The sequence below is a fragment of the Equus przewalskii genome, chromosome X (assembly GCF_037783145.1).
Source record: "Equus przewalskii isolate Varuska chromosome X, EquPr2, whole genome shotgun sequence".
NCBI lineage: Eukaryota > Metazoa > Chordata > Mammalia > Perissodactyla > Equidae > Equus > Equus przewalskii.
Window position 1 is genome coordinate 58105766 of NC_091863.1, and position 13408 is coordinate 58119173.

Genomic DNA, 13408 nt, shown 5'->3' on the forward strand with positions numbered 1-13408 from the left:
AGTCCTGACTTTGAAACTTACAAGCTAAGTGACCCTGAGCAAGTCACTTAACCACTATGAGCCTCAGTTCTATCGTCTTTAAATGAGACTAATAATTCCTGCTTTGTCGTCTTCACAAGGTTATAGTGAGGATAAGATGGGATAATAGATATGAAAGTGTTTTGAAAATGGTACAGTACTATACAAACGGAGGTTACTGTTCTTAGGAGCACAGTCTCTTTGATACGTGGCTTTTAACATACATGGCAGTGTTAACTCTTCATTTTAAGAGGAGACTCAATTTAAACTGAGAAAGCCATTCCTAAACCACACCAAAGTGCTCTCTGGCTGGAGAGACTGTGAAGAAGCATTTCTCTGAACTGTCAATGCCCTTTTCATTATGAGGGCAAGCCAAGACAGGTTTCCTCGCCTCTCATCTGTCAGGCATGAGCTAGTCTATCGTGGAGAAAAAATGAGGGAATAGGAAAAGGACTAGGCTATGTTCACCCCTGATATTTCTTGCGAATACTGGAATGTTTTTGGTGATTAATTCATGTTCAAATATTATCTTTCAAGAGTAAAAAAAGCAGATAGTACCTGGCCACCTGGCTGGCATTGTGGTATTTGACTATTGGCCAACTAGGAGGGCCAAAGGCAAAATGTGTGAAATGCAACATTGTTTACTCTGTTATGAGAGTAAAGGATGGTTCTTAAACAGCAGTCTACTGTGTTAAGGACCAAGTAAGGTCTGTAGTGAAGACCCAGGCTGACACTTTCTCTGCTGAATTGGATGCAGTAGAGTTTCTTTACATTCAGGATAGTAGCTCGGCGTGTGAATGGAATGCCAAACAGGTCATAGAAACCTGAGCAATAGATAAAAGATCCTGTGCTGTGGAAAGTGGCCAAAGAAAAGACACTAACATGGTGAAGCATTTTGTATTTGGGGAAAATTTATGAGAAAACTTCATTTCTGCTTATACTTTTGTATCTTTGAGTTGAAGATTTTGATATCCATTATATAATTCCTGATTCTTAACGTTATTAAATATCTGAATTGATTAAGCAAGTTGAAGGGAGAATGGAAAGCACAAATCATTATAAATTTCTACACTATATTTTCTACACTAGTAGGGATCAAAGCACTAATTAATAATTTAAATATTCTCAGCTATTTAGTTCCTCACTGCCTTGTCTCTCCTTTTTTCACCAGTTTATTATAATCTATATTCTGGTCACAGGATTCACATTTTCTCCCTGCTGCTTTACCTCTCCACCTGAGGTGAGATATTCCTCTTGTGCAATTCCTAAAGCAATTATTAGTAGCTCTGCTCGCATCCCTCTTTTGCTATTCAGGTTCAGTTTGGGCAACACTCATCATGGAAGGTTATGATGTCTTAGCAACTGTATTGAAGCTGTGGGGAAGGGATGTCTTCTGGAGTCCACTGGCGTTAAAAAAAAAATGTCACTATACTTTGCCAGACCCTGTACACATATGCAAACTGAAAATCTGCCTTCAATTCTTTTGGAAATAGGTGGGGTAAGATTGATATCTTCAAACAGAAGAAAGATGAAAGTAGGAATTTTTTTAGATTTCATTATAATTATTGGAATCACGTTTTGAAAGGTAAAATACTTTCAACATCTATGTCATTTGCTCTTAGCAATGAGCCAGTGAGGCAGGTAACAGAGCTAGTATTAGAACTTAGTTCTCCTAATTCCCAACCTGGTGTTTGTTATACAAAGTTCAAATACGACTCCCCATTTCATTTTGGTCACATGTGAAGATGAGTCAATGAATCTTTCTGTTCTATAGGAATTTTGCAACTCTCCTTTGAACAGGGAATTAGAAAGTATTTTCTAACAATGAGGGAGTACTTTGTTAGCCTTTTTCTTAGGAAACTAGGGATTTAGAATTAGTTTCAACATTTTTTAAATCTATAATTGGTAAGAAGTGGATTTTTAAAACTTGACTAGAGAAGTACATTGTAAAGAATCAGTAAGAGTCAAGAGGTTAAGTTCCTGAAGGCCTTAGCAAGATTCTCATATATGATAGAAATTTGTTTAACTGGAATCTTTAAATAATAGTCTTCTAAGTCTCAGAATACTTAACACAGGTAACTTGTTTTTGGTGCTTTCCCTTCTGGTTACTTCAGTATTAGCTATTTCAAAATGTAAAAAAAAGAGAAAATAAACAATGTCACAGACTGGAGTAGGCATGTGTTGGCTCTGGGGGGAACCTTCAGGATTTTTTAACTTACTCTCCAGTATTTGATGAAATAGCTGAAGACTGTTGTAGCAATGTACAGGCAGTAAAGAACAGAATAAGCTAAGAACTGAAGGAAGAATTTGTAGTTGGAAAATCCAATGCAGTTGTTAACCCTAAAAAAAAAGAAAAAAGAAAAACTAATTTGAAATCAGGACCCACTGATTGAGAATATACTGATACATAAGTGAACTAAGCAATGGAAGTATGTTACTCCTGCTGCTTCATTATGTGTTCTGTAGAAACTCAACAGAAACAGAAGTCCCTTAATAGGAACAGACTGGTAAAACAAGTTCACGTCTCACTTATTTCTTCTTTCATTTATAGGCACAGAGACACCTGGCCTACCTAATAGTTCTGGAGTCGTTCCTGACACACCCAAGCAAAACTGGATCTTTGATGCTGAAAACATATTACAATCTCAGTACACTTAGTACACTTAGTACCGTGTGACATGTGCTCTTTGTAGTTAGATGATTTAAGACTGGTCTAGGTCAGACAAACAAAATTTGGAGAAGACTTGCTGAGGTTAACAATCTAGAATATTTCAAACATAAATACAGCTAAGGATAGAGCTGAATTGTATAATATCAAAGAGGAGAGCCATTTGCGCTCTATTCCATTACTATGCCCAATTACTAAAGCTAATGGACAAGAGACTATTGGCTTTGTGACCCTGAGAATACATTACCATAGCTTTGGTGGCATATTTATTCTTGCTTTAAAATGTTATGCCTCCTCTTTCCCCATACAAATACAAAGCCCAGTGAATTATGGTAGCAGAAATAGGCATGTTACAACTATTCTTAGGAAACTAGGTATACTAAAGAACTTTGACCCTTTTAGAGGAGAGAAATGAATCAAAAGGACATACCAAGGGCAATGATGGTCCATTTTTAATACGCACCTACAAAAGGAACAAAATACAATATAAGTGGGGCTATGGAAATGAAGCAACACCTCATAATTGAACTAAAGGTCTCACCAATATTTTTACATGGTACCAGTCCACTCATTTCTAGATTTCCACTATAGCTACTCCAAAACTATTGCATCCTTAGTTATTCCTAGGATGAGCCAATCACAACACTTTATAGGATCATGCTGGCAGCAAGTTACATGCCTAGAAGTCCAACCTTTAAAGGGATTGGGATCCCTAGGATATTGATACAGAGAAAAAATCCAAGATATCGCCCCTCATTTTTCTCAATACTCAGTTTAATAAACATACAGAAGAAAACATATGGCTACAGCCTGTGTTTCAATCAAGGGTAAGAGAAATATGGGTGGAGCAAGCACCCAAGAAGAAGGACATAAAGATTGTATTTATTAACACAAAAATAGAGTGTTACAAAGCTGGAGCAATTTGAGTATCAAAATAAAGTACTATTGAGCTATAACCCAAAATATAAAATGATTATCCACGTCTACATACTGACATAAATAAATAAACAAATGAGGGAAAAGACACGAATCTCCCATGCAGAAGAATTCCAAATAATTTACGTAGATACTCTGGCTTCAAGGAACTGGAGTATAACTTCTCATTACTTTAGCGGGGGCTGCACATAGTGACTTCCTTCCGAAGAGTGCAGTATGGAAGTGGGAAGAGGGTAACTTTACAATGGAGAAATATGACAAACACTACCTCAGCCAGATGATCAAGATTAACATCACAATGAAAAGTCATGTTTATGGTATATACCCTTCATATGATATGAGAATGGCACTTTATCTCTATGGTCTTCTTTCCAAAAACACATTATCCAATCCAATCATGAGAAAAATATCAGACAAATCCCAACTGAGGGATATTCTACAAAATACCTGACCATTAATCCCCAAAACTGTCAAGGTTATCAAAAACAAGTAAAGTACGAGAAACTGTCATAGCTAAGAGGAGCCTAAGAGCACATGACAACTAAATGTAATGTAGTATCCTGGATGGGATCCTGGAACACGAAAAGAACATTGGGGTAAAGCTGAAGAAAACTAAATAGACTATGGACTTCAGTTAAAAATAATATACAGGCATACCTTGGAGATATTGCAGGTTCAGTTCCAGACCACTGCAATAAAGTGAATATTGCAATAAAGCAAGTCACATGAATTTTTTGTTTCTTAGTGAATATAAAAATTATGTGTACACTATACTGTAGTCTACTAAGCATGCAATAGTATTATGTCTAAAAAAACAATGTACATACCTTAATTTAAAAATACTTTTTGCTAAAAAATGCTAACCATCATCTGAGTCTTTAGAGAGTCATAATCTTTTTTCTAGTGGAGGGTCTTGTAAAAACACAATATCTGAAAAGTGCAATAAAGCAAAGTGCAATAAAATGAGGTATGCCTGTATCAATACTAGTTCATTAAGTGTAACAAATGCACCATATTAATATAGAATGTTAATAATAGGGGGAACTGGGTGTGGGACATACGAGAACTATCTTCACAATAATTCTATAAATCTAAAACTGTCCTAAAATAAAATGTTTATTTGTAAAATGGGGTTTTATTTCTCTTTCCTATATTTAGAATAGTTTGAATCATCATCATCCCTGTGAGGGTGTCTGGCATGTGCTCATTATGATTGAAAGGAAATGCTCTTATCTAGGCACGGTTACATGTTAGGATCAGTCACTTTGTTGTCTAGGCAACCATCAGTGGCCAAGCTCAGCCCAGGGGAAATATGGCTGTCACTTACACGGCACAGACAGAGCAGTGGTGGCAGCGATCTGGCTTGATCAAATGGCACCGGTCACAGAATCGTACAGCTAAAGGAAAAATAAGGTGGTTAGCACTGGTTAGGCTCAATATGACACCATATATCTTACTAGCCTATCTGGATCAACTAGTCAAATTCATCTCATTTCAAGTCACCAAGCAAAAGGCACATCACATGAGAGGATTGTGGTATGTATTTTTTCCCTGTTGGATTGATCTTGAAAGCACATTTTGGGGGACGAAAGTAAGGGGAAAAGTTTTCATATCTGGATATCTGATCACAAGATTTTGTATTATTGGGGCCGGCCCCATAGCCGAGTGGTTAAGTTCACGCTCTCCGCTTCGGTGGCCCAGGGTTCGGACTCTGGGTGTGGACATGGCACTGCTCATTAGGCCATGTTGAGGTGGCATCCCAAATGCCCCAACTAGAAGGACCCACAACTAAAATATACAACTATGTACTGGGGGAATTTGGGGAGAAAAAAAAAAGCAGGAAAAAAAATTGAAGATTGGCAACAGTTGTTAGCTCAGGTGCCAATCTTTAAAAAAAAAAAAGATTTTGTATTATAAAACAAACTATATTGTTAACTGCTGAGTGATCTTGGGAAAATCATTTAGCTTCTGTTTACTCCAACTTTCCTACCTAAAAACAAGGATTCATAACTTATCTCCTGTCTCCAGAGGCTGGGTTGTATGAGGTAGATAAAACTCCTAAAGCATGGTAAAGAGAGTGGTTCTTAGAACAACAACTTGGAGAATACAAGAGACATTCTAGAACAATTAGTTCAATTGACTGTTTCACAGATAAAGGAAGTAAAGACCTGAGCCATATCAAGTGACTTACACAAGGTCACATAGCAAGTGAGTGGCAAGGCTATGACCAGTACAGCTTTTCTGACCCCTTAGTTCAGGGTTCTCTTCATTCTGTAAGTCTGATATAAAAGATCATTTCTCTTTCCCTCCCTTTTTCCTTCCTTTCTTTATTTCTCTTAGATGAAAAGCATTCTCCTCTCCTTCTTATTTTCTCTGTGTTCATTGATAGAGTATGACTGTGTTTAATGTGATTATTATTAAGTGTAATAACTAAAATTATGAATAATTTGAGCTAATATAATAACAATGTAAAGTGTAGATTAAATACAGATAACTGATTCAACATAATGGATGGCTAATTCAGCAGAGTTTGTGTTCATTTCTAGCAATTGGGAGGGGTGACCAAAGTATGGGTATAATTGAGACAATGAGGAAGGGAGAGGGACATGCATGTTTGGGTCCTTCAGCATGTTTTTAAAGATATGGTCAACGCCACTACCCAGTTTAAGCCACCATCATCTCTCGCTTGGATGACTGCAATAGCTTCCTGATTATTCACTCTGCTTTCATTCTTGCCCCCCACAATACATTCTCTACAGAATATCTGGGTGATCTACTAAAATGTAAATCAGATCACACCACTGTACACTTAAAACCTTCAATGGATTTCCAACACCCTTAGAATAAAATCTAAACTCCTTACCACGGCTTGCATCATCTAGCCTCTGCCTACTTCTTCAACCTTAACTTGTACCACTGTCCATCTACTATACTCCAGCCACACTGGCTGCCTGGCTGCTTTTCTAATACTGCAAGCTTGTTCCTGTCTCAGGGCCTTTTGTACTTGCAGTGCCTTCTGCTGAGGACTCTAGTCCCTCTGCTCTTTGCATGGCTAGTTACTCCTTATTATTCAGGTCTCAGATCAAATGACATTTCCTCAGAGAAGCCTTCTCTATTACTCTATACCATGGGGGCTGCAAACAAACATTCAAGAGTCCAGGGAATAGTGAATAGTGAGTGAAGCAGCCATTTGGAGACTGTGGGAGAAACTGAGAATTCATGCCATGTTTAAAAAGAGTAACTACTGCTCAGCTCTAGCTAATTTCTGCCATGTGAAAATGCAGATCGAATGTTGCCAGAGTGTCTGAGTTTCCAAGAGAAGCCAGAAATCTGGATTTTCATGAGGAAATACTCTAATTGTTAAAAAGTAGTAACAAATGCAAAGTTTTAAAAGACATCAAAGATCAAACAAAATATACCTCTGGGCCCAATTCATCCAGTATGCCTCTACTTTGTAACTTCTACTCTATCACAGCATTCTGTTTACTACTGTTTGAAATTCTATAGGTAATTTCCTGTCTGTCTCTTTTTCATCATATTTGAGTATGCATAAAGACTTTTAAAAAATCAGAACCACCATGACTAATGCTCTAACAAAATTAAGAATAAGTCCTTAATGCCATCTAATATCCAGACCATATTAAAATTTCCCCAATTGTCATATAGGATATTAATAAATATTTGTTGAATAAATAATGATAAACAGAAGAAGATAGATGACTAACAGTATACTTCCCCAAGCCTTGAAACACGATCTTTCTTTTAGAAACATTAGGACGACTTGTCAAAAGAACCTTGGTTTTCAAATTTTAGAAGGCAGAGAATTGGTTCAGCTAGTGCTGTTCTAATCATGCAGATGGAAACTAAAAGTAAAACTCCACAGTGGATGTTTACCCAAGACAAATGAAGACATATCTCTGCACAAACTCTTATACAAGAATGTTCAGAGCAGATTTACTCATCATAGCTAAGCACTGGAAACAACCCAAATGTGCATCAACTGGTGAATGGATAAACAAACTTTGATATATTCATACAGTGAATTACTACCCAGCAACAAAATGAATGAAATACACAACAACATGAATGAGTCTCAAAAACATTATGCTGAATAAAAGAAGTCAGACGCAACAGTATGTACTGTATGATTCCATTTATATGAAGTTCTAGAGCAGGTAAAACTAACTTTTGGTGGAAAACTATCAGAACAGTGATTATCTTTGGTGGTGGTGGTGGAATTGACTGGAAAGGAGTACGAGGGAACTTTCTCGGGTATGGCAATATTTATAGAGGTTTTGGTTATACAGGTGTGTACATTTGTTGAAACACTGAATGGTACACTCATGATTCATGCGTGTTTTTGTATGTACATTTCACCCAAAAAAGAATGATAAAATATTTAGGTGGATATGTACTGATATCTGCAACCTTAAAATGAATCAAAAAATAGGATGGCTTGCTGGGTGATGGATAGAGAGATGGATTTGTGGACAGATACATGATAAAACGATATAGTAAAATGTTAGTGGTGGACTCCAGTGGTGGATATACAGATGTTTATAAAATAATTCTTCCATCTTGGATGTATGTTTGAAATTTTTTATAATAAAATACTGAGAAAAACTCTATAGCGTTTTTCAGAAGAGAGAGGAAAAAGGGGGCTATCTAGCCTGAGGATGTACATGACTCCGCCTTTCTGAGATCCTTGCTGAGTTGCCTCTCTAGCTGACTTTGGATGAACTGACCTCCACTTCCAGTTCTCGTGTAAACTGGTAGCTTTTTGGCCATATCAACAAGCATCTGCTTCTGGACCTCAGGTCTCTCTTCGTTTTCATAGCGCTCCTTGTCTGTACAGGACAAGTGGAACTGGAAGCAGAAGCGAGAGGCAAGAGTTTATTTTCCAAGGTTCACAGAAAAGATTAAAAAGAACAGTAACTATTTAGATGAAAATATTTGTTACCTACCCTTGAAGCCCAGGTACCAATTTGGTTTATAACTTTCTCTGGATAATTATCTTATCTGGCTTTTATCTCAATCTTCATAATTCTATTTGATAGGTGGTATTGTTTTACAAATAAAGAAAATAAAACTTAGGGAGATTAGGTACCTCATCCATGATTATACTCACTCAACTAGTAAGGAGCAAAACTAAGCCCCCAACCCAGTTCACCTGACTCCGAGACTTGTGCCCTTTCCGCTCCTTTATACTCCAATATGATGGTGCATACAGATGTGTGACACCTTGCTGCCAGGACCATACTGATGATTAACTTTGGTTGCTATTAAGTTGTGAGTATTTTTCATAGGTAACACTCTTGGAAAAGCTGGAGGAGACTGCTTGCAACATTGTCTGCATATTTTAATCTTGCAAATGAGTAGAAATGCAGATATTCTTACTATGTCAGATATTTTTAGTCTGGTATAGAGCTTGTGGCCATGTTTGCACCAAGCTTTGCTAATCTTGCAAAAGATATGCCAATGATTTTCCAAAGTAATACAGACCTGAAAGCTTTCTTCTGTCTGGGCCAAAGGGTATGCAGAGGTGAAAAAGAGAAGGAGCTATGGTCAGATTTTCTGGGTTTAAACCTTATCTCTGCCACTTAATAGCTAAAAAGATCACTTTGGAAAATGAGACACTCTCAGTCTTTGTTTCTTCATCTGTAAAATAAAGGAAATAATACCTACTTCACAAGATTGGTGTAAGTGCTGGATAACAACAAGTATTTACAGTTTCTTTTACAAGTCCAATTTCTTAAATCATTTAGAAGTATTTGATCCTGCCAATCTTTTAAATTTTAACTATTCTAGTTAGTGTGTTATGGTATCTTCTTGTGATTTTAATTTGCACTCCCCTGATTACTCATGACATTGAGCACCTTTTCATGAGTTTATTGGCCATTTGGGTATCTTTTTGTGAAATGCCTATTTAAGCCTTTTGTCCGCTAAAAAAGAATTGGGCTGTTTGTCATGTTTTGTATTGATTTGTAGGAACTTTTTACATATTTTGGATACTAGTCCTTCATTGAATATTTTTTACCAGTCTGTGGCTTTCCTTTGTACTTCCTTTATCATGCATTCTGATGAACAGAAGATCTTGGTGGGAGTGTAGATTTATGCAACCACTTTGGAAAAGTTTTTGGACTTATCCACTTAAGTTAAACATATGCCTACCCTATGATTCAGCAATTACATTCCTAGTTATATGCCCAAGAGAAATGAGTGTGTGTGTGTGTATGCCAAAAGACATGTACAAGATTGTTCATAGAAGCTTTATTCATAATAGAAAAAAACAACAACCCAAGCGTCCTTCAACTGGTGAATGAATAAGCCAACTGTGATAAAAGGAATAACTACAGCAGTAAAAGGGAATGGAAAACTGGAACATGCATCAACATGAATGAATTTTGAAAACATTATATTGAGTGAAAGGCTTACATAAAACAGTGCATATTATGGTTCTTTTCTTGTGAGGTTTGAAAACAGGCAAAACTAGTCTATGGTGATATAAGTCAGATTTGTGGTTACCTCTGAGAGAAGATTGATTGGGAAGGGGTATAAAGGAGATTCCTGAGGTGTTAGAAATATTCGAGATCTTAACCCGTATAGTGATTACATTGGGTGTACATATAGGTAAAAATTCACTAAACTGTAGTCTTGACAACTTAATTCTGGGAGTAGAGTATGTATGTTATACATCAGTAAAATAGTAAAACAAATAAATTAATAAAATATTTAAGATATTTTAAATGTATCTAACTCTAAAAATTAGAAATGTATAAATTCAAACACTGTATTTTTTTTTAGGAAGATTAGCCTGAGCTAACTACCGTCAATCCTCCTCTTTTTTTTCTGAGGAAGACTGGCCCTGAGCTAACATCCATGCCCATCTTCCTCTGCTTTATACGTGGGATGCCTACCACAGCATGGCATTTGCCAAGCAGTGCCATGTCTGCACCCGGGATCTGAACCGGCGAACCCCGGGCTGCTGAGAAGCAGAACGTGCGAACCTAACCACTGCACCACCGGGCCGGCCCCAAACACTGTATTTTAAGAACCATACCTAGTGGTGCGTTTTTATGGTAGGTCTTTCTCAAGTAGAGTGAGAATTGAGTACCTAGCTGGGGGTATGTAGAAATACGTAGGGGCACTTTTGCCTTTTATAATAAGTGTGGTGCACTATGGGCATTTAATGAGTGGGGGCCCGGTGTGCTAAGGGTTCTGCAATGAACTGGACAGATGCAGAGAACTAAGAATTTTCCCAACCAAAAGGCTATAGATCAATGTTATAAAATAGTAATTAAATAATGTAAATTTAATATAAAAACAACTTGTTATTTTGTTTTCTTAGAAGAACAGTTATACTGACTAACTCAGTATAAATTTTTAAACAATTCTTTTTAATTTTGATAATTAAAATTAGCACCTTGGGGCGGCCCTTTAATTTTTGGGATGTCCTTGGGAATACAACTTTCTTGTGGTATACTATATCTGCTTAAAAGGCAGAGACAGAGTTGTTACTGCTTGTATGTGATGAAAACCTTGCGGATTATTCAAGTAGGCTTTGGTTTGGAATAAAGATGTCATGCCCAGATGCCTTATTTCTGGCACTAACCAAGCCTTTCTAAGAATTACAATGCAACGAGTCAGTAAATGTATTTTGAGTGGGACAATTGGTGATAGACTGGGATGTATTTGGTATTAGACAAGTTTTTTTTTCTTTGTTGATAGATTTTTGACTAATATAATCTCTTATTATAGATATATTCAGGCTTTTTATTTCTTCTTGATTTAGTTAGTAATGTCCCACTTTCATTTCCAATATACTAATTTGTGTCTTCTCTCTCTCCCTTTTTTTTGGTCAGTCTAGCTAAAGGTTTTTCAATTTTCTTGATCTTTTCAAAGTCCCACTTTTGGTTGTATTGATTATCCCTATTGTTTTCTATTCCCTATTTAGTTTACCCCTGCTCTAATCTTCATTATTTACTTTTGCTAACTTTGGGGTTAGATTGCTCGTCATTCTCTGATTCTTTAAGGTATAAAGAATATTGAATTGATATGTTACTCCTTTTATAATGTGTTTATAGCTATAAATTTTCCTCTGAGCACTGCTTTATACATTCCATAAATTTTGGTATGTTGTTTTTCATTTTCATTCATCTCAAAGTATTTTTTAATTTCTCTTGTGATTTCTTAATTCATTGGTTGTTTAAGAGTGTGTTGTTCAATTCTACATATTTGTGAATTTATAGTTTTCCTTCAGCTACTGACTTCTAGTTTTATTCCACTGAATTCAGAGAAGATTCTTTGTATGATTTCAAATCTTTTAAATTTATTGAGACTTGTTTTGTGGCCTAACATATGGTCTATACTGGAGAATGTTTCGTGTGCACATGACAAGAATGTGTATTTTGCTGTTTGGGGGTGGAGTGTTCCATACATGTGTGTTACATCTAGTTGGTTTATAGTGTTGCTAAATCCTCCTTTTCCTTATTGATCTTCTGTCTTGGTGTTCTATCCATTATTGAAAATGAAGTATTAAAATATTCAACTATTATTGTAGAACTGTGTATTTTCTCCTTCAGTTCTGTCAGTTTTTACTTCCTATATTTTGGAGCTCTCTTGTTAGGTATATACATGTTTGTAACTGTTACATGTTCTTGCTAGATTGACTCTTTTATCAATATACAGTGTCCACCTTTGTCTCTTTCTTTTAGGATTAAGTACTTTATTTTATTTTTTTCCAGCTTTATTGAGGTGTGATTGGAAGATAAAAATTATATATATTTAAGATGTATAAAGTGATGTTTTGATAAACATATACACTGTGAAATGATTACCACAATCAAACTAATTAACCTATCTCACCTCACATAGTTTCATTTTTGTTGTGGTTTAAACATTTGAGATGATTTTCTTGGTATTTCTTTCTTTTCTTTTTTTTAAATTTCGTTTTTTTAAGCTTATTTATTTATTTATTTGGATGTACATCATAATATATTTTGAATTCTGTGTAGATTACATTATGTTCACCACCCAAAAACTAATTATAGTGCATCCTCTCACATGTGAGCCTAATCACCCCTTTTGCCCTCCCCCTTCCCCCCTTCCCCTATGGTAACCACCAATCCAATCTCCAATGCTATGTGTTTGTTTGTTGTTGTTTTTATCTTCTACTTATGAGTGAGATCATACGGTATTTGACTTTCTCCCTCTGACTTATTTCACTCAGCATAATACCCTCAAGGCCCATCCATGTTGTCACAAGTGGCCGGATTTCATCATTTCTTATGGCTGAGTAGTATTCCATCGCGTATAAATACCACATCTTCTTTATCCATTCGTTCCCTGATGGGCACCTAGGTTGCTCCCAAGTCTTGGCTATTGTGAATAATGCTGCAATGAACGTAGGGGTGCAAGTATCTTTATGCCTTTGCGTTTTCAAGTTCTTTGGATAGATACCAAGCAGTGGGATAGCTGGATCATATGATAGATCTATTCCTAATTTTCTGAGGATACTCCATACTGCTTTCCATAGTGGCTGCACCAGTTTGCACTCCCAACAGCAGTGAACAAGGGTTCCCTTCTCTCCACATCCTCTCCAACACTTGTTGTTTCCTGTCTTGTTAATGATAGCCATTCTGACTGGAGTGAAGTGATATCTCATTGTAGTTTTGATTTGCATTTCCCTGATAGCTAATGATGTTGAGCATCTTTTCATATGCCTCTTGGCCATCTGCATATCTTCTTTGGAGAAATCTCTGTTCAGGTCTTTTGCCCATTTTTTAA

At 36.4% G+C, this 13408-nt stretch overlaps 1 protein-coding gene across 2 annotated transcripts in view; it reads right to left on the minus strand.

Annotated features, from left to right (window-relative positions):
- Positions 1-13408, minus strand: part of ZDHHC15 (zinc finger DHHC-type palmitoyltransferase 15) — a 67688-nt gene that overhangs the window by 27071 nt on the left and 27209 nt on the right. The window contains exons 4-8 of one of the 2 annotated variants that reach the window (XM_070605777.1): positions 9125-9142; positions 8368-8488; positions 4950-5019; positions 3117-3149; positions 2238-2358 (exon numbers count right to left, since the gene is read on the minus strand). In XM_070605777.1, the coding sequence (XP_070461878.1) occupies positions 2238-2358; positions 3117-3149; positions 4950-5019; positions 8368-8488; positions 9125-9142 (363 nt within the window). The remainder of the gene's footprint in view (positions 1-2237; positions 2359-3116; positions 3150-4949; positions 5020-8367; positions 8489-9124; positions 9143-13408) is intronic. The other variant, XM_008544149.2, reaches the window with a different exon arrangement.